General features: G+C 34.6%; 2 protein-coding genes across 2 annotated transcripts; one reads left to right on the top strand and one right to left on the bottom strand.

The window, feature by feature from the left end:
• The first annotated feature begins 1,001 nt into the window (after positions 1 to 1,001).
• Positions 1,002 to 4,114, top strand: LOC107811706 (zinc finger CCCH domain-containing protein 29-like). Its single transcript, XM_016636694.2, has 2 exons — positions 1,002 to 1,225; positions 1,751 to 4,114. The coding sequence occupies exon 2, from the start codon at positions 1,757 to 1,759 to the stop codon at positions 3,851 to 3,853; it is 2,097 nt and encodes a 698-aa protein (XP_016492180.2). The 5' UTR covers positions 1,002 to 1,225; positions 1,751 to 1,756; the 3' UTR covers positions 3,854 to 4,114.
• Positions 4,115 to 11,748: 7,634 nt separating this feature from the next.
• LOC107797943 (uncharacterized) lies at positions 11,749 to 19,924 on the bottom strand. The gene is made up of 7 exons (XM_016620866.2): positions 19,786 to 19,924; positions 18,453 to 18,902; positions 16,507 to 16,559; positions 16,198 to 16,262; positions 15,998 to 16,076; positions 12,856 to 13,161; positions 11,749 to 12,279 (listed from the first exon to the last, which is right to left on the bottom strand). The coding sequence occupies exons 2-7, from the start codon at positions 18,878 to 18,880 to the stop codon at positions 12,125 to 12,127; spliced, it is 1,086 nt and encodes a 361-aa protein (XP_016476352.1). The 5' UTR covers positions 18,881 to 18,902; positions 19,786 to 19,924; the 3' UTR covers positions 11,749 to 12,124.
• Between the last annotated feature and the right edge of the window lie 242 nt (positions 19,925 to 20,166).

The following is a 20,166-nucleotide window of genomic DNA, read 5'->3' as shown; positions in this document are numbered from 1 at the left end:
AAATATTTATTATTTAGCTATAATTAAATATTAAATGTGTGGTATAAAAAGTATTTATTTCGCATTTATTTGTATAAATATTAGATGCACACATAGGCAAATTAATGATTTGAAGAGCCCGTTTGGACATAAGATTTTTTTTTTGAAATCACTGTTTGACCATAAAATTTTTAATTTTCACTTGAAGATAAATTTTGGAATTTTTCAAAAATTTAAAAAACTCCAAAAAGTCATTTTTCAAAATTTCACTCAGGTCACTCACAAAAATTAAAAAACAACCCAAATTTATATTCATGTCCAAACACAACTCTAATTTTATGTAGCAAAATGCGAATAAATATGGAATCTACAAGCAACAATAACAATAATAATAATAAATACAGTATAATTTCACAAGTGAAATTTAGGAAGATATACGCAGACCTTACTTATATTCGGGACAATAACAACAAACCCATAGAGTTTAAGAAAGAAATTTAAAAAAATGGAAACTTGTAATTTAAATAAGTTATAAATAATTATGTTGGCTATAAATATTCTTATTACGAGTTTTTAAAATTTATTTTTAAAATTAGAAGGCTGTAATTCTTTTTAGAACGGATCGAAATGAAAAATATTACCACATAAAATAAAATAAAAATTAATAAATTTCTTACTACATCTCCCTCCGTTTCAATTTATGTGAACCTGTTTGACTGGACACGGAGTTTAAGAAAAAATGAAAACTTTTGAAATTTGTGGTCCTAAACAAATCAAAAAGGGGTCCAAAATATTTGTATGGTTATAAAAGTTTCTCATTGAGGGTAGAATAGTATGCCTATTGCCAAACACTACACTACTATTACTCCTTATCATTTTGCATTTCATTTTCATTTCATTTGCATTTGCCTTTCCATTTGAATTTCATCTAAATTTGCATTTGAATTTAGGTGGAAACCAGTAAGACACACAAGTGGTATGTATTATAGTGGACCATATTTGAAGTTTTGACTTTGACCAATAAACCAATGAAGAAAATTAAAAAAGAACACACCAAGAAAGAAGAAAAGTCTCACTTTCCTCCTTCCTTCCTCTCTTTTCCTCTGACTCATATATACCTCTCAACCCCTTCAGTCTTCTCTTCACACAAAAAACTCAAACATAACAACTCATTCTTTCAAATAATTCAATACACCCTTATATTTCTTCAACTTTCTACAACAAACAAACTTTATCCATCTCTAAGGTACTATTTATTTTCACTATTTATTGCTCTTATTTTTTATTTAGAATTTTCTACTATGGGTTTTGTCTCTTTTTTATTTTATTTAGAATTTTCTAGTATGGGTTTTGGTTCTTTTATGTAAATACTGATGATGGGTATGAAGTCTTTTGGAAAAATATGATGAAGTTTCAATTTTTATTGACTTAGTTGTATGTACTTTCTTGATCTAGTTGAAACTTTAAAATAGTTCACTTGAGGTTTCTTGTTTTGAAGGTTTTCTTTTAAAATAATTGATGGGTTGATTGAATTAATAAAAAAAGTTACATTCTTGATTCAGTATTTCTCTAGATGTATGGTTTGTTAAATTTGTGATTTTATATGGGTTTAGTTTAGTGGCAAATCTGAATCTAGGAACAATTTTAATTACTTGAAAAGTTATTACTTTTGGTAGATATATACAGTTTGTTACTTTTGGTATTTGAGATTTTATATGGGTATTTATTTAGTGCCAAATCTAAATATAGGAATTTTTTTTATGACTTGCAGGAATTGATGTGCAGTGGTTCAAAGAGTAAAGTTTGTCCTTTTGATTTAAACATGGATAAGAAAGATGGGGTTAGTAAAAATTGCTCTAAATTGCTTGAATTGTCAGCTTCAGATGATCTTACTGGATTCATATGTGAAGTGGAAAAGGGTTGTGGGATTGATGAGTTAAGCTTTTGGTATGGTAGAAAATTCGGTTCGAAAAAGATGGGGTTTGAGGAGAGAACTCCTTTAATGATTGCTTCTATGTATGGAAGTATTGAGATTTTGAGGTTTATTATTGGAACTGGGAAAGTTGATGTCAACAGAGCTTGTGGATCTGATGGTGCAACTGCTCTTCACTGTGCTGCAGCTGGTGGATCTGAATCGTCGATTGAAGTTGTCAAGATCTTGGTTGATGCTTCTGCAGATGTTAATGCTTGTGATTCAAGTGGAAACAGGCCATGTGATGTGATTGCTTCTTATCCTAAGTGGTTGAGGAATTCGAAAAGGAAATCGCTCGAGCTGTTGTTGAATGGTAGCTTGGCTGAGCTTGCTGAGCTGGAGGAAGAAGAAGGAAAAGCAGTGATTCAGACGACAAAAGAAGGAAGCGAGAAGAAGGAGTACCCGATTGATACTTCCTTGCCGGATATAAACGATGGGATTTATGGGAGTGATGATTTCAGGATGTATTGTTTCAAGGTTAAGCCTTGTTCTAGGGCTTATTCTCATGACTGGACCGAATGCCCTTTCGTTCATCCAGGGGAGAACGCCAGGAGGCGTGACCCTAGAAAGTATAACTATACTTGTGTCCCGTGTCCTGAGTTCAAGAAAGGTGCTTGTGCAAAGGGCGATTCTTGTGAGTATGCTCATGGTGTATTTGAGTCATGGCTTCATCCTGCCCAATATAGAACCCGTCTCTGCAAGGATGAGACTGGGTGCTCGAGGAAAGTTTGCTTCTTTGCTCACAAGCAGGAAGAGCTACGCCCGTTATATGCATCCACTGGTTCAGCTATTCCTTCTCCAAAGGCGACTCCAGTCAGTTCTATGGACATGTCAACATTGAGTCCTCTGGCGCTCGGTTCGTCTTCCATGATGCTGCCTACTACTACTACTTCAACACCTCCGATGTCTCCTGCTGCTACGTGTTCGTCTCCAATGGGCGGAAACATGTGGCAGGGCAAGGTGAATCTCACCCCGCCTGCACTACAGCTTCCTGGTAGTAGGCTAAAGACGTCTCTGAACGCCCGAGACTTGGACTTGGATATGGAAATGCTTGGCTTGGAAAGCATCCGCACGCAGCAGCAACTAAGGCAGCAATTGATCGATGAAATGGCTGGTCTCTCTTCCCCATCCTATTGGAAGAACGATAACAGGATGGGTGATATGAAGCCTACTAATCTTGATGATGTTTTTGGATCCTTGGATTCTCAATTGTTGTCCCAATTGCAGGGCCTATCTCCAAGAATGACATCAAACACCAGTTCTCAGTTGTATTCTCCATCGGTTTCTCATATGCAAGGTCTCTCACCTAAGGTGACAAGTAACACCTCCCAGCTGCAATCTCCAACCGGGCTTCAGATGCGGCAAAACATGAACCAATTTCAAGGAAGCTATTCTAACATGTCTCAATCATCATCTCCCTTGAGAAAGCCTTCAACGTATGGATTCGACTCTTCAGCAGCAGTGGCTGCAGCTGTCATGAACTCCAGGTCTGCTGCTTTTGCAAAGCAACGCAGCCAGAGTTTTATAGATCGCGGTGGAATTGGCCATCGCTCTGGCCCCAATGGCGTTGCTAATTCACCACCTTTGATGTCATCTAATATGTCGGATTGGGGCTCCCCGACTGGGAAACTGGAGTGGGGCTTCAATAGCGAGGACACGAACAAGCTCAAGAGATCTCAATCTTTTGGTTTTCGCGGTGGAAATGCTGCTCCAACAAGATCACCAATCACACCATCTCAAGTCAATGAGCCAGACGTCTCGTGGGTTCATTCCTTGGTCAAAGATGTGTCTTCCACTGGTACCGGGCTATATAGCTCAGAGCAGAAGCGCGGCAGTGTTCGCGACACCATTCCACCATGGCTGGAACAAATGTACATAGACCAGGAGCGGATAGTGGCGTAACCTTATTCTCTGCCATGCAATTGCTCCAAAGTTAATTCTTTTCGAATTCTTATCGATATATTGGATATAGTTTAGCCATTAGTTTCAAGATAACAGCAAGAAAACCCCTGTCCCATGGGGAAAGAAATGAGTAGGAAGGATGACTGATCACATTGTTTCAACAATTAAGTGATTGAAGAAAGAAGCATTTGTTATAACTCAATGTAAATTTTTCATATTCTTATATTTTTTACAATAAGATTTCTTTGGGATTTTGTTCTATATACTCTTCAATGAGTTGAGGTTATATTTCAATATATCTTTTCAGTTGCTACTCATATTGAGCCTCTACATGTTTTCTTGAATTCCTTTGGTGCAGAATTGAGTGTGTGATTTCAAGTTAGGCTGATCAATCAGTACCTAGTAGTACTTTTGCTATTACCTTATATAGGCTATGGCTTTCAGCTAATAGAACTATAGTCAACAATGGAGGCAGTGATTTGTCAAATGAATTATTAATTTTTGATAGTTACTAGTTGGGAAGTAGTGTGTTGATATTTTTGAATAGTCTTTTGTTGTTTAAGTCAAGGAATGCAACTCCATGTTTTCAGAAGATTTATTATCGATTAGCTTTTCTTTATTTTTAGGAGAGTCTTGGAGCAACGGTGAAGTTGTGTCCGTGTGATATAGGTTACGGATTCAAGCTGTGGAAGCAGCCATTAATTTTTGCATTAGGGTATGCTGTCTATATCACACCCTTTGGGGTGTGGCCCTTTCCCGGATCTTGCGGGATTCGGACCGTGGAAGCAGCCACTAATGCTTGTATTAGGGTGAACTGTCTTGTCACGCCCCTTGGGGTGCATCCCGAATAGGAGATACTTGTGCATCGGAATGTCATCTTTTAGCTTTTCTTTTATTTTTGTTTTAGAGGAACTCAGGAGTCTTCAGGGTCATTTGTTTAATTATCTCCTGGTAACATGAATGATTAAATTAAGTGGTATGTCTATTCTTTCTTTTTCTTTTTCTTTTTCTTTTTAACCCTCAATTGACACCTGGGGAATAAATATGAATTTTGATTCCCTTATTGCCTATGTTATTCAAAGTGGCATAACCTATTCAACTCAGCAAATAAAGCATTTTTCTTTTATTAAATAGTATGTCACTTATTAAGGTATGAACAGATGCCACACATATATACAGTGGCAAATCCAACTATGAGTCTGCGGGTTCGACAAAATTCAGTGCGTCCGATTTTTTTTTTTATTTAAAAAATTTAGTTTTCTATTCGGTCTACGATATTTGTATTAAGGCTCAACTAATCTGAATGTGTAATAAGGCTCATTAAAAAGAATGCGCTTCCTACTGGGACTCGAACACAAGACCTCCAATGAGCCGAACCTCGGACTTCTGATCTATACATCATCAGGTTATCATCACAACCCGAGATAATAATTCGAACCTTATACAATATGTGTGTGAATAACAAGTATAAATAAAACTAAATATAAATATTATTTAGAATTTACTTTCTCAACTCAGAAACCACATATCACATGTATTAAGAAGAAATCCACTTGAAGAATCTATGGTCATTTTGATAAGCAACGCTCATTCAATTTCATGGTTCTCTGGATCTTTTAGTTGAGTGAAAGGTCTCAAATTCGAATATTGTAATTATTCTTTTGATGATTTGATTAGAAATTACTTGAGATCTAGGTTACTTATAGACAGGATTTATTTCTTGTACTGTTTCTTCTCCCACTATTCATGTCTACCATCCAAAAGAGGTTTGGCCGGTGCACGAAGTATTTCACTTCATGCGAGTTTCGAGGAAGAGTCGAACTCTCAAAAATTGTGATGTAGGCAGTCTATCCGAGTACAAGTATCAGTGACTGATTTTATGATTCTAACTCATAACCTATAATTCATACGGAAATAATTTTACCGTTACTCCAAAAGAAGTTAATGATAAGAAATGACCTAAAAATCGCGAAGATGACTTTATATACATTCTGCCCAGGCGATTTTCCTTAATCGCGATCGCGGAAAGACCATCGCGATCGCGAAGAACAAATTTTGCTGGCTCCAGAAATAACTCTACGCAAATGCGTCGCTCTCCAAGCAAACGCGATGCTCTGCCTAATTTTTTATCAGAAATTGTTAATCTGAAGTTTTAAAGATTTAAAAAAACTAATTAATGATTGATTCCATGGCTATCAGGCTCGTATGTTGATTCCGGAGGCCGGTATAGGTCCGATATATCATTTAAGACTTGCCCGCAAAATTTGGAGCCCACCTGAAAAACAATTCAAGTTTCAGAGGGAAGGAATACAATTAAAATATTGGTAATTAGGCATCCACCTAGAGAACAAGAAAAACAGTTCGAGTTTCAAAGGAAGACAACACAGGTTTCAAGAGAAAACAATTTTAGGTAACAAAGAGAATACAATTCAAGTGAGAATTTGGTTATATTTGAAAAGAAGTTTGAAGGTATAAGAACCATTAATATTGCTGGTTGGCAAAATTCCATTATCTTTTCCTTTTGGTTTGTGGGTCCATACTGTTCGTAGAATATCTCTAACCAAACTACACTTGTTCTCCTTTCAGCCGCCCTTACTTTGTCGTATTCTTGTGCTACGTTAGATTCTCTTTCATTTTCTTCTTTTTTTTTTCTTTTTTCTTTTATAAACGATAGTAGCTTTATTAGTATTTCTTCCGTCTCAATTTATGAGCGGTGTTTGATTTGACACAAAATTTAAAAAGCAAGAAATTTTTTAAATTTATGCTCTAAAACAAACCAAAAACATTTGTATGGCTATAGTTTATCTCATTAAGGGCAAAAGTGGGAACTTCAAAATTAAATTATTTCTAAATAAGAAAGTATGACATTCTTTTTTAGACATACTAGAAGTGAATGTATGCCACATAAATTGAAATATATGGAGAGTAAACTTCATTTAATCCCATTAATCTTTAGAGTTTAATAAATAATACCTTTTTCACCTATTAAATGGAACGAAAAATTCCCCGGATTTAAAATTAAATTGTCATATGTATTCCAAAATGTCAAAAATAACATTCAAGAGATAGATTATTAGACAAGTGAGACTTGCTCAGTTGGTAAAAGCACCTCCACCCACGGCCGTTAGGTCCTGGATTCGAGTCACCCTGGAGAGGGGTTAAAAAAAAGGAGATAGACTATTATACGTTTTTCTCAAAAATAAAATTAACTAAAAAAAATAGTCAATTTTGTATAAAACTAAGTATAATTCATTTAATGATGCTAATATTACAAAATTATTTACAAAACGATGTGATAAAAATCCGGGGGAATATATAGCATAATATTTTGCCAGCTGTGATGACTACTTTCCTAACTCAGCCATATTTTCTATTACTCAATTCTTTAATTCAATTTATAGTCTCATGCAGTTAGGAACGATTAAAATTTATTTGCCTAGAATATTTATAATATAAAATAATTTTATAATATCATATATTAATAAGATTATTATAAACACCTCGTACAAATAAGTATGATAGAGATGATAATTGCGATTTTGTAGTATAGCGATAATTGATTTTGAGTTGACGTTGATTTTCGAAGGTATAGAATGATTAATACTTGATAGAGAGCTTTGAGTTTGGCTGTTATCTTAATGTTCCTATACCCCTTGGAGACTTCAATTAGCCATTCTCTTTCATTTTCTTTCTTGCTTCTAAGAAACTTCATGTTTTTCTTTTTCTCTAAATTTTTTGGAAGTTATTACGAACTTGATGAAATGAATTTCTCCATCCTTAATAAAAGATTTCAAGTTCGAGTTCTGAAAATTTAAAAAAATCTGATAGAAAATACAGCCCCTTTAATAAGTCTTACATGACGCGAATCCGGATTAATCGGAGCTCCAATACAGTTATCGACACTGGATGAAAAACAAAACACTTAAAAAAAGAGGTCTTTGATTGTATTAAAATAAGAGATGCAAGATGTACGTAATTGTAACTATTAGATAGCATTTTTAGGTATGTTAGCATTTTTTTCATTATTAACAAATATAATGAGAACAAATATTTGTCTCAAGAATTCATATTAGCACGATTATAACTAGAAGATGAAACACTCATCACAACTATAAGCAACCAAAATTAAGAAATCATCTTAAAGGAATATTATCACACAAGAACACAATCGACAGAACAACAACAATAACATACTCAGTATATTCTCACAAATGGATCTAGAGACTAGGAAGAATAATGCGTACGCAGCCTTGCCCCTAGGTAGATTTAGGCTCAAAGCAAGCATAAAAAGGCATCATATGTGGAGGAAAAATTAATTTTCATATAATCCACAAAATAAGAAATTAAAAAAAAGGACATCAATACTAAGGAAACTAATTGAAGAACACACTTTAATGTTATATTTTGTGGAGTTCATCTTATGTTAAGAATATAGCATTTGAGGCCGTTGTGGTAAAACTTCGAACTCATAAAATTTAAATTCTCATCCGACTTTTGATAATATGGAATATCAATATAGAAGTTGAACATAAACTCACATTTTAGTGAGAATTGAAGCCGGGGCCTCATGATTATAGTACTTAACCAGCTTTGACTTTGTAGCTTGATACATCAAAATAAATGAGGAACTAAACAAATTAATGATCTATTAATTTTATTTTTAAATGATAAAATATTATTGTTGCATTGTCTATTTGCACATGCATGCATACAATTAAAAAAATGGAAAAGGGCCAAAAATACCCCTAATGTATTGAAAATGGCTCAAAAATGCCCTCGGTTAACCTTTCGGTCTAAAATATCCCTAACGTATTGAAAATGGCTCACATATACCCTTAGTGTTTTATTTTTGGCTCACATATACCCTTGAAACTAACAAAACATGAATGGTAAATTTTTGGTTCACCTTCCATCAATATATCATATATTTTTTTATATGTATTTTATACCACATATATAAATTATATATATACATCATAATACATGTAAACAAACAAAATATCCCATACATATTCCTTAAAGTTGTGTATTTTATACTTTATATATATCACTATTATACTATAATTTATCACATATACTATTAAAATAGAAAATATATAAGAATCACCGGTCGAAGTTATAACATATACCCTTGAAACTAACAAAACATGAATGGTGTCATTCATACATTTTTTTTTGTTTATTAATAGAAACTTAACCATAATAATAGAGAATTAATAAATTAAAAAAATCTCATCCTTTAAAAATTAACAAAGACATATGTTACTTATTCAAAGCTATACTGACATCTAATGGAACAAATTGTAATGGAGCGGAACCGCTCCCTTATTTTAACATGTTATAACTTCGACCGATAGTTCTTATATATTTTCTATTATAATAGTATATGTGATAAATTATATAATAATGGTATATATAATTTATAAAATGCACAACTTTAAAGAATATGTATGGGATATTTTATTTGTTTACGCGTGTTATGATGTATATATATAATTTATATATGTGGTATAAAATACATATAAGGAAATATATGGTATATTGATGGAAGGTGAGCCAAAAATTTACCATTCATGTTTTGTTAGTTTCAAGGGTATATGTGAGCCAAAAATAAAACGTTAAGGGTATTTTTGAGCCATTTTCAATATTAGGGGTATTTTTAGATTCAAGGGTATATGTGAGCCAAGAATAAAACGTTAAGGGTATTTTTGAGCCATTTTCAATACGTTAGGGGTATATTTAGACCAAAAGATTAACAAAGGGCATTTTAAAACCATTTTCAATACGTTAGGGGGTATTTTTGGTCCTTTTCCGTTTAAAAAATGTTCAACATTAAGAAAGGAAAATTCTTTAGTTGGGCGGTGGATTTTGCCGAGAAAGTTGGCATTTAGGTCAATGACAGGAGGATCCAGTTGGAGGATAATCTGTTCAATCTAATCTTGGGAAAAATATAATAATGGACTCTATTTTGCAAAGATTTGGATCAGACAGAAGGAATTAGTTAAAATAGCACGGTCTAGCCAGTTTTCGGACTGATCATTCAAAAATAGTCAGCGTTTGCCAAGTCAATGAAAAATAGCCACTATTTTACTGCAACAGAGACCGGTCCAGCATAATATACTGGAGTTCGGTGCATCTGTGTATGAACTTCCAGTATATTATGCTGGACCGGTATACTTTGCTGGTCGAGTATAATATACTGGAGACTGGAGCACCGGTGCTCCAAACCTCAGTATATTATGTTGGACCGGTATATTATACTGGAGTATTTTTCCGAATTTTGAACAATATTTTCGTTCAAATTTATCTTTACATGAAAAGTGGTTAAATTTCTTTTTTCTATTACCTTTGAAACTGAACACTTGTAAATCTAGCTATTTTTGAATTTCTCCCGAGGAATTAACTCAAAGGATGGATCAACCCATATTTTGGATGGATTTCTCAAAATATATTGATTTTCGACTTTGACAAGAACTTCAAAAGTTTAAAAAATTAGAGTTTAACATTTATGTAATGATAGTATAATTCTTTATCCAACCAGATCAGCTAAAAGATAATCACATGTAATTTTTTATAATAAGTGGATTAATAATCACAGCTTCTTTCTAATTTGGGGGTCCTTGGTTTGTTAAAATGTAAAAATGACGTCAATTTCAAACTTTACAAGTACGTAATGAAATAATAAATGCAAGTTCATGGGTGAAAGTTGGAATTCCCTAAGTTGGGAGGAGTTGAGTGCAAGTTTCTCAAATAAGTTTGGTGAAGAAGATGTCATTTTCATCAGGTGGGAAATACAGCTCATAAAGTAACTGCATTGCTTCTCCCTGTACTCATAAAATTCATAGTTAAATACTTCAATAAGTACTTGTGCTTAATTGACATTCTTTAAGTTTTCCTGGTGCCACATGTACTATTTTTAAATTTAGAGCTCTCGTCGAAAATAGAGGCAAATTCAAAATTTAAAGTTAGCGAGTTTACAATTAACGTGATCTTATTACATATATAGACTAGTGTACGTTTGAATCCTATCAAAATAATTTCTTCTTCTATTTTGAATTTCAATAGACCATGAAACTATCTTTTAGTATACTTTAAAGATCTACCCAATTTAGAATCCATTTATGGATCATCTGTTATTTTTCTTTGATCAATCCATCATTGCTTTGTTATATTCCCAATTCAAATTACCCCCCCCCCAATCCTGCCTCGCTAATGAACCCTCGTTATTATTAACTTAATTTCTAGTACATAGGGGATCAAGAAAGGACATAGGCAGAGGCAAGATTATTATCAAGGAGATTCAAAAAAAAAAAAAAAAACGTGAAAAGTTCAGGAGAATTTAATAGCCCCTGAGGAAGGGAAAGGGAAAATAAGGCCATGACAACTAAACCTACAGTTAGTGAAAGCCTTCACCCCGGAATACTGATGTGACAAAGAGTGTGGACACGACACACTTTCTTTTAAGTGCGTAGACTTACAATATTTATTCGGTTAGGTAGAGATTATAATTTTTTTTTGAAATATTAAAAAAGGAAAAGGAAATAAAGAAATAAATTTGCATGCAGTTTATAAGTAATAAGGCAAGTTATGAAGAAGAATTCATTTTCAAATTGAAATATTTCCCTGCAATAATACTCACCAACTCTGGTTGAAGGACAACCCGGCGCACTAAGCTTCCGTTATGTGCGGGATTCAGAGAAGGACCGGACTACAAGGGTTTATTGTGCACAACCTTACCCACCATTTTTACAAGAGGTTATTTCCTCGGCTCGAACCTGTGACCTTCTGGTCATATGACAACAACTTTACCAGTTACACCAAGTCTCACCTTCACTCACCAACTCTAATTAAAGGGCACCTCGATACACCAAGCCAGACCACAAGGGTCTATTGTATTGAATCTGAATAATTCACTTTTAAAAAATTTGCCAGGGACGGTACATGTACTTTAATTTAGGAATCTTAAAAGCTTTTGACAAATAGATAGACACAACTTGTATATACTTGTCCAGATAAATCATTCTTTGGACAACAAAGTGCATTCACTCGGTATACTTTGATTATACAGCTCATGAATGCATACAGCAGCCGAGTCCCAGGCCTCCAAGTAATTTATATGAAAGAACAGGTAAGAGGGATTGGTTCCCTTAGTTTTTATCTTTGTAGAGGTTCTCAAAACTGTATAAAAGCCAGATTAGTTTGGTTTTAATGTATAATAAGTTCCCAATGTATTAGTATTTCCATGCCAGAACCTTCTTCCTTTGTAAAATTTCACATGCTGCTGATATCCACTCGGCTTTTATGGAGTTGAAAAGCAGGGGTAATCCAGCTTCCGCAACTGCACTGAATACCTGACCAATTAAAGTAACCCAAGCGAGCTTCACAGTGCGCACATAAAAGCTTGCCCTCCAAGGCACCTTCTTCAACTGCAGGCAACATTTTCGAGGCAAATCAGAAAAGGGTGCAATGCAGAAGTCCAACATTGTTCAAAAGTATGACAAAGAAAGAGGAATTGTTTGTAAGCAATATAATCTGTCAAATAAGAACCAGCTACAGTTCTCATGTTGAACCATGCGTACAACAAATAATGCACAGGGGCAACATAGAAGGATGAGAAACTGAGGATCCAAGTTGTTACCCTTGTGTCCTATGGACAAAAGTCTTGCATATAGAAGATTACCTGACTACAAATATAATGCTCATAAAGTTATTGAACAGGATTTCATCATATCAAATGTGTCCTCATATGTGTCTAGCTTTAAGACCTCCGTGACTCAGGAGAGAGTATAATATTTATTTATTTTTTCAAAAAAAAGGAAAGAGTATATCTAAGTCGAGGTTTCTTAGACATAGTAACAGTATGAGCTGAATTAATCCCATCTTTTCTGACACACCGTTCGGGTTATTTTACATATTGCATTTAATTCCTGCTCCACGAACTGAGTCGACCATATCTAGGTAATGTTATCCTGGAAATAAAGGGGTGAACTAGTGTGCAGTACCTGTTCTCATCCATTTTAAAGGCTCAACAAAGACAGATGAACACTCGTCGTCAGGTTTGTTAAAAGGATTGCCACTTCTCCTTTTATGCCACTGAAATGCTGTCTCACCCTCCCCGGGAACATGATCTACAACATTCCCCTGCAGCGCCACAACTCTCCGGCATTTCTTGCAGCGGTAAACTCGGGCAGGAGCTGTTTCCTTAGTCAAGGACACATCCGCATCTGAGGGAATGCTTTCCGTTGCCGAGCCTGGATCAGCCCCAAACTTAGAGGTGTCTATTCTTTCTCCACGATTATAACTATCACCTGATACATTAAAAAGATCTTTTTATTTCAAGTGTGGAAATATAAAATACAATTTTGTTAGGCAACATACATTTTTGCAAAGTTCAAGATGTTGCAATTGCCTCCCATAGTTTACACTGTTGATGGTGGAAGGTTTATTTCATGCTCATCCTTATCAGACAGGGCAATATAATGTATTTATTATCATGGTTCTAGTCAAGTTTCTCAATTTGTAGCCTACTAAGACAGCAGCTTAGTTTCACAAGTAGTTTGATCAATAAAATTTCATAATCTGGAAATCCAAACAAGATGTTATTGACTTGTAATTCTTTCCTTCAATCCTCCACAACAATGAATCTGGCGTAAAGTTTCTAATCAGCTGAAGCAATGATACAAGCTAGTAATAATTTTACCAATTAATTCAACAAGTCGTTCCATAAAAAAATGAAGAGCCTTAATCAAGTTTTATTCCCTTGAACACAAACAAGCTAAAAGGTTTCGGGAAAAAACTCGTAGACAATGATTTATTGATAGATACAACTGCAGCGAATTTTGAAAAATGAAATTAGTATATACGAAACTAGGAGAAATTAGTTTTTTTTTTCTTCTCAAAAAAAAAAAAACTAGGAGAAAATATAAATGTTTCTAAAGAGGGATACCCATAAAACAATAGGGGTACTTCTTCACAAGTCAAATCTTGTCAATCAACTATACCATAATGTGAAACTAGTTGGGATCGGCAGTACAAATCATCTATATCTGCTCCGCTCTATTTGGACAATTTTGTTCCAATATTTAAATAATATGCTTTTAAGGCTAGTTAAGGGGTTCTCTAAAACTATTGAGATTTCATAAATTTGCACTAATTTGCATACCGACATACAACTAGTTGATATTACCTTTATGGATCATTTATTGCCCTTATGTTTCGGTTTTAGCTAACTCTATTAAATCTGAGAGATAAATCTTTTACGACAACTTCTCTCCATCACTTGAAGTCTATCTAATAACCTTTTAGCACATTCAATCATCATAATGTTACAGCTACAGAACGGAGCTTTTTTTTTTTGGTCTACGTAAAGACATGACAAACAAACTAAGTAATCTTCTTCTCGTTTTATCCTCGTAAGTGTTCTTTTTTTTATTGGTCAATGTAATTTATTGATATTTAGCAACAAGTGCCGTCAAATATTTAAAAGGGTTTTATCCTGTAAGTGTAGTACTTGCAACTTTTGCCAGACTTGATTTCTAATCTTGTTTGGTCGTACATCCATCTTAACATATGCTTTTTCTACAACACTTATCTTGTATGTGTGTTAGCCTAATAGACCGAACATTCACTACCATTTAACATCATTGATCTCACAGTCGTTCTATATAATTAGCCTTCCATTTATCTTCCTACTGCATTCTATCCCGTAGAGCTCCATAAATTATTTTCTTCTGAAGCATCAACCATAGGACTTCTCTTGGCGTTCTATCATATGATTTCTCTATGTTAATGAATATCATGTGTAGCTCCTTCTTCTTTTGTAATAAATTTCCACCAACCTTCTGCACAACAAATAGCCTCTATCTTATATCCACTACCAAGCATAAATCCAAAATAGTTCGCTCTCTCTCTTTCAAAAATTTAATTGTATGACTCATAAGTTTATACCAAGATAGTTCGCACTCCTTTGAATATCCTTGGACTTATATATCGACACAAAGGTACTCTTTGTCCACTCATTTTGCATCTTTCCATGCCTCCCTATAACATTGAATAGCTTGGTTAGCCATACAAAATTACAAATCCAATCTCTCCAAGACACTTTTAAACCTCTATAGGATACTATTTGGATCATAGTCTTTTCTAATCCACATATTTTTCATGGCTCCTTTACTTCACAACTGTGGTATAAGACAGATAGAACATCAATTTTTCATAAAAAGTTTGCTATGATAATTCTTGGAGGTCTCCCATTCCACATATATCACATGTTAGACCACCGGCTCCTGGGCAATGTGCCTCTTGACGAACCAGAAGAGGAAAAAATGGGCAATGAAGATTGGGTAAGCCCTAAATATTCATGATCCACAAATTAACTAGCACAAGATATCACATACAATTTCATACTATAACGGGTCATTTGGTTTGAATACAGGTTATGCTGGGATTAGTTATCCTGGTATTGTTTTTTATCCACTGTTTGGTATGTTGTATTAAAAATGACATGCATGCATAATTTCTCAGAAGAAGGTATAAGTTATCCCAGCACTAACTATCCCAACCCCTACAAGGTATAAATTATTCCGGTACTAATTTTAATCCCAGAATAACTTATACCAGGTTTGCTAACCAAACAAAGTATTAAGGTGGTAATAAATTTTTATACCAGCACTATTTCTACTTATACCTCATACCAAACGACCCCTAAGTGTATCTCTCCTCCAACACTTTAAATTTTTAAATAAATCACGACAAAATTCACCTTTAGAAGGTAGTCTTGAGGTCAGAGGAATGAAATAAACTGAATATTCAAGCAATCTAGTATTAAGAGCTAAATCTTGGTAGCACGGATTGTTAGATTAGTCCATCATTACAAAACCTTAAGACAAATTCATATGGTAAAAAGCAATACCGAGGCTCTCGAGGGAACTGAAAGTCCTCATTAGAATATTGTATATTTCACATATTCTTCAGTCAATTCGCTATTCTAGATTTGTATAGATTATTGGATGGATCATTTTGACATTAAGCTACTTCATGTACCTTTCCATATGCAGGATTTTCCTAATTTTCTTCTTTTAAAAATTTCGTTATGAAATAAGAATAATAATCTCAAGATAAGCAAAGAAAAGTGAGAAAGTGGACCTAGGACTTTTAGGTGGAAGCGTTTGTAAATGGGGCTAGCTTTATCAACTTTGAAACCCATTTCTTCAAACATTTTCAACTGCAGACAAAAGAAAAAAAAATCACTCAGAATCCAGTCAGGTAGTGGACAAAGCAGGAAACTAATTTCAGTAATCACCATAAACCGTTGCTTACAAATCACTTCTTACTGCCTATTTCACCTGATCTAGGAAACCATCATTTGGGCAGACAAATTCACAGCTTTGACGTAAAGATTCAATTGCATCTGTAAAAACAAGATAGAAGAAATTTCAAACAATAATAAGTAAAAAAGGTCAAGCTTCAAGATCACAATATGTGTAAAAGCAGAAGAATAAGCTCTAATTCTTAGCAAATTGTGTAATACTTCCAGGCAGCTCAAAAGGAAACCACCAACATTTTCTATTATATGCTGAAGTATGCTCTCAATAAAAGGAAAAATAAGTTTTTGATAGTGAAGGTCCACATGTAGAAACAAAATAAAATCGAACCTTCTTGAGATAGTTGTTCAGTTTTCATCAGGTAAGCTGCAATGATGGCTGCACTGCAACCAAAAGAGCAAACGAGGGTGTCAATAGGTAAAAATTAGCAGGAAACTGTAAGCAGTAGAACTTGTACCAAAAAGAATGTAGGCTGTTTGGCCTCCATAAGAGAGCCATACACGGAGAAGCATCTCCCTTCATTCTTACATTCAAGTGGAAAAGTACATAATAACCACAGCAGTGGAAAAAAATATTATCGGAGATCATTTAATTACCATTCCTTTATACAAACACAGAAGTACCTTGAGACATATGGAATTGCGGCATAAAACTATGAAGAGTCTAAAAGTACGTGAAACATTAGGCAATCAAACACAATTTAACTGAAAAGGAAATGAGCAGGAGTCCATCTCGTCATCGCCGAATTTCCATTTAGCTTTGTTTAGAACAAATATATTAGATAACCCAATTCACTGTAACATAACCAGAGTTTATAATGAAGCCAAATAATAACTCTAGAAAACTTACCAATTTATGTTGGTGATTGATCATATTGGCCGCGAAGGGCATAACTACTATTAGTCAATTTGATAGACATGGGAGAGGAGCTTTGCATCTAAGCAAAAAGATTAAATCATGATAGAGTTCGGCCTAGGGCGCAGCCCCCCTCACCCCCCACCAAAAAGAAAAGAAAGAATAAGAAGTATAAGCCAATGAAAATTTTAAATGTTAGGTTGACCAAGTTCTTCTTTGCAAAGCAAAGATCATCATCTAAGACCCATTTTTATGCTTGTCACATGGATAGATAGATCAAAGAAAGTAACACAAACGTCTTCAACCAAAAAGAAAGAGAAAATATTGTACAATGTAGTAGTCCGATTCAATAGCTTATTACCAAAGCTACTTTTTCAACATTGAAAGCAGCATATTATCTCTTTATGGTAACATAATCGAGCCATTTGCATCTTTACGTCGCAGCAAAACTCAATTCGTATTTTACTAGTTTGGCAAGTTATTGATAAGCAATATCCACTCTATCGTATTTTCCAAAACTTGACAACTAAAATTAATGGATAAGTTTTATCGTAACAAGAGAGAGAAAGAATGCGAGGGTAAGGTCCGGCTGATGATGCATGTAATTGCTTAAACTAGTAAGTACTAAGTCGTGATGCATTAATTTCATTTTTATAGCTGAACTGTAGCACAGCCTAAGCAGTAAATTAATTTAAGTGATTCATGAAGAAAAGCAAAAGAAGCCATTGTATGAATTTGAATCCTCTACGATAGGTAAGTATAGCTCACGAACTGTTCAATGTATTAAAAGGTAGAAGTCCACATCAGACACATCTTTTTCGTTGAATCTTTCGACATATTTTCATTTCATGAGGTATTGTAGTAGACTTGCCAGGTCAGCTACGGCAACTAAAAAAAGTTCTTTCTTACATCTAATGACAGCGGGATCCTGATAAGGGAATTGGGATCCGAGAAGAAATGGTGCATTGGTGGTAGTAAGTCAAAGTGAAGATCATGTATAATATCAGCAAGGGAAAAGAAAAAAGCACGGAGCATTTCTTATCGATTGAGATTTTAGATCATCAAGAATCAGTAAGCATCCATATTAAGTGGTTTAATCCACAATTATGTTGGAGAAAAACTGAATATCTTGCTTTTTCATGTGGACTGAAAAGAAGCTACAGCTTCTTATAAAATAATGATACTTTGTCAGAGCTTTTCCCTTTTCTGATATGTAGTATAAGCTTCTTCACTTGTAAATGGTTTTGTAATATCCATATTATATCTCTGATTAACTTTTATCAAGTCAAAGATTGACACAATTCTTCAAACCCGACCAATCTACTGGGTGGAGGTCCATCGGGACTTAAAAGAACGTCCCATGCATCCAGAAATTAGGATATAATTGACCCAAAAAACAACGAGCCGTGTAGAAGTTATACCTTCTTGATACACCAGCAAAGCAATGCACCAACACAGACCCCTCTTTTCTACTTTGTTCGATAAAATCCAAACAAGCATCCAAAGAATCCAGCAAATTCTCATTCTCCATGTCTCTCAAGGGCGCAACCATCCTTACAAACTTCAAATCTTTCCCTGCATGCTCTAACGAGTAGAGGAGTTTCTTAGGTGATGATGAGCTCTTATTCTCATCAGTTATAGCGTTGGCATTTCCTGAATCCCCAACATATTCCTTCCGAATCTCTTTGGCTGGTATTGAAAGCCCAGAACGCCATTCTGAGAAAAAGGATATTGAAGTTGAGCTAAGGACGGACAAGATATGCATAATTTCATCACTACCATGCTCAAGAACTTCTGCTGCATCGCCTATGTTGCCAATGAATAGATGCTCCCGAACCAGATACGGCATATCGCACGAGCAGAATAATTAACTGCAGACATATCTTAAAAGTTAAAATTGCCCACAGTTTGTAACAACCAAATTTCTTTTCAAAAGTAAAATAACTTCCGTTAACAACATTGAAACCACCACTAAAACTTTCGATTTGCCAAAAGGAAATTGCAATATCAAATGAAACATTTTGTGAGATCTCCTGTCTCGGATTAGAAATGTGTGACATTTTCCCCTTTACTTTCAAAAATTGTGTTTTATACCTTCCCTCCATTTGAGCCTTCGACTATATATATACCCTTATTGTAATACCATTATACTTTTGAACAAAAATACCCCTAATCCATTAAAAGACCCAGACCCCGATACCTACAATAGACACGTGGACGGTCATTAGACATTTTAAAATACCCTATTTGTTTACCCCAAACCATTACCCGACCCATTAGTGTCAAGAACTCTTTCTTCCTCTTAATTAGCTGAATTATCCACCACCCTAAACCCTAAGGCCTAAGCCTCTCCCTCCCTCTCTCTCTCTCTCTCTCTCTCTCACACACACACACACTTACTATCATCTTTACTTTCCAGTTTCAAGCTTGCTTATTTTTTTCTTCTACCTTCCTTGGTGTGAAGACCTAAAAATTAAACAATCTAACTTTGAATTTACCTATGTTCTACACTTGCAAATCCTTTTTTTTTTCTCATACCATTTCCATTAGTGGTATAAATACAGGAATCGAAATACATAGGTTTTCAATTTTCTGTCCTCCTTTTGTAAAATATTCCTAGCTGTAAGAACATGATAAAGTAAACACGAAAAATCCCCAAAAGAAATTTAAAAAAAAAACAAAAACAAAAGAGAAGAAAGTAGATATGCTATTCGTCGAATGAGAAGTGTAAAATAGTTGGTTAATGAAAAGAACCTGAAGAGCGCGAAGTTGGAACAGGCGGAGGAAAGGCGGCGTCAGTAGACTGTTGGACAGTGTGGCGGACAATTCAGCTAATGAAGAAGAAAGAGTTCTTAGACACATAATGGGTCGGATAATGGGTTTGGGCAAACGAATCGGGTATTTTAATATATTTATTGTATTTTTCATATAGATATAAAATTAGAAAAATATATTTAATAAATTTTGAAAGAATCACTTGATTCAAAAAGAGAGAGAAAGAGAGGGAGAGAAAATAGAGAAGATTGTAGTACCATATATTAATATTAGTGAGGGTTAGCCTGTGCGTTGTACGGGCCCAACCGCAGTAAAGTCAAACCCTTATAATGCTATAGATAGTCATGGAATTTGTTTTGG

Source organism: Nicotiana tabacum, chromosome 11 (genome assembly GCF_000715075.1).
Source record: "Nicotiana tabacum cultivar K326 chromosome 11, ASM71507v2, whole genome shotgun sequence".
NCBI classification, from domain to species: domain Eukaryota; kingdom Viridiplantae; phylum Streptophyta; class Magnoliopsida; order Solanales; family Solanaceae; genus Nicotiana; species Nicotiana tabacum.
The sequence above is the reverse complement of the archived record's forward strand: the minus strand, read 5'-3'. Positions and strand labels throughout refer to the sequence as shown.

Excerpts from the sequence above, each read along its gene's own strand:
- LOC107811706 (XM_016636694.2), top strand. The coding sequence starts at position 1,757 with ATGTGCAGTGGTTCAAAGAGTAAAGTTTGTCCTTTTGATTTAAACATG.
- LOC107797943 (XM_016620866.2), bottom strand. The coding sequence starts at position 18,880 with ATGCCGTATCTGGTTCGGGAGCATCTATTCATTGGCAACATAGGCGAT. Across the intron at positions 16,077-16,197 it reads ATGATGGTTTCCTAGATCAG|TTGAAAATGTTTGAAGAAAT; the intron begins GTGAAATAGGCA and ends TTTTGTCTGCAG. Across the intron at positions 13,162-15,997 it reads CTTCCACCTAAAAGTCCTAG|GTGATAGTTATAATCGTGGA; the intron begins GTCCACTTTCTC and ends TTAATGTATCAG.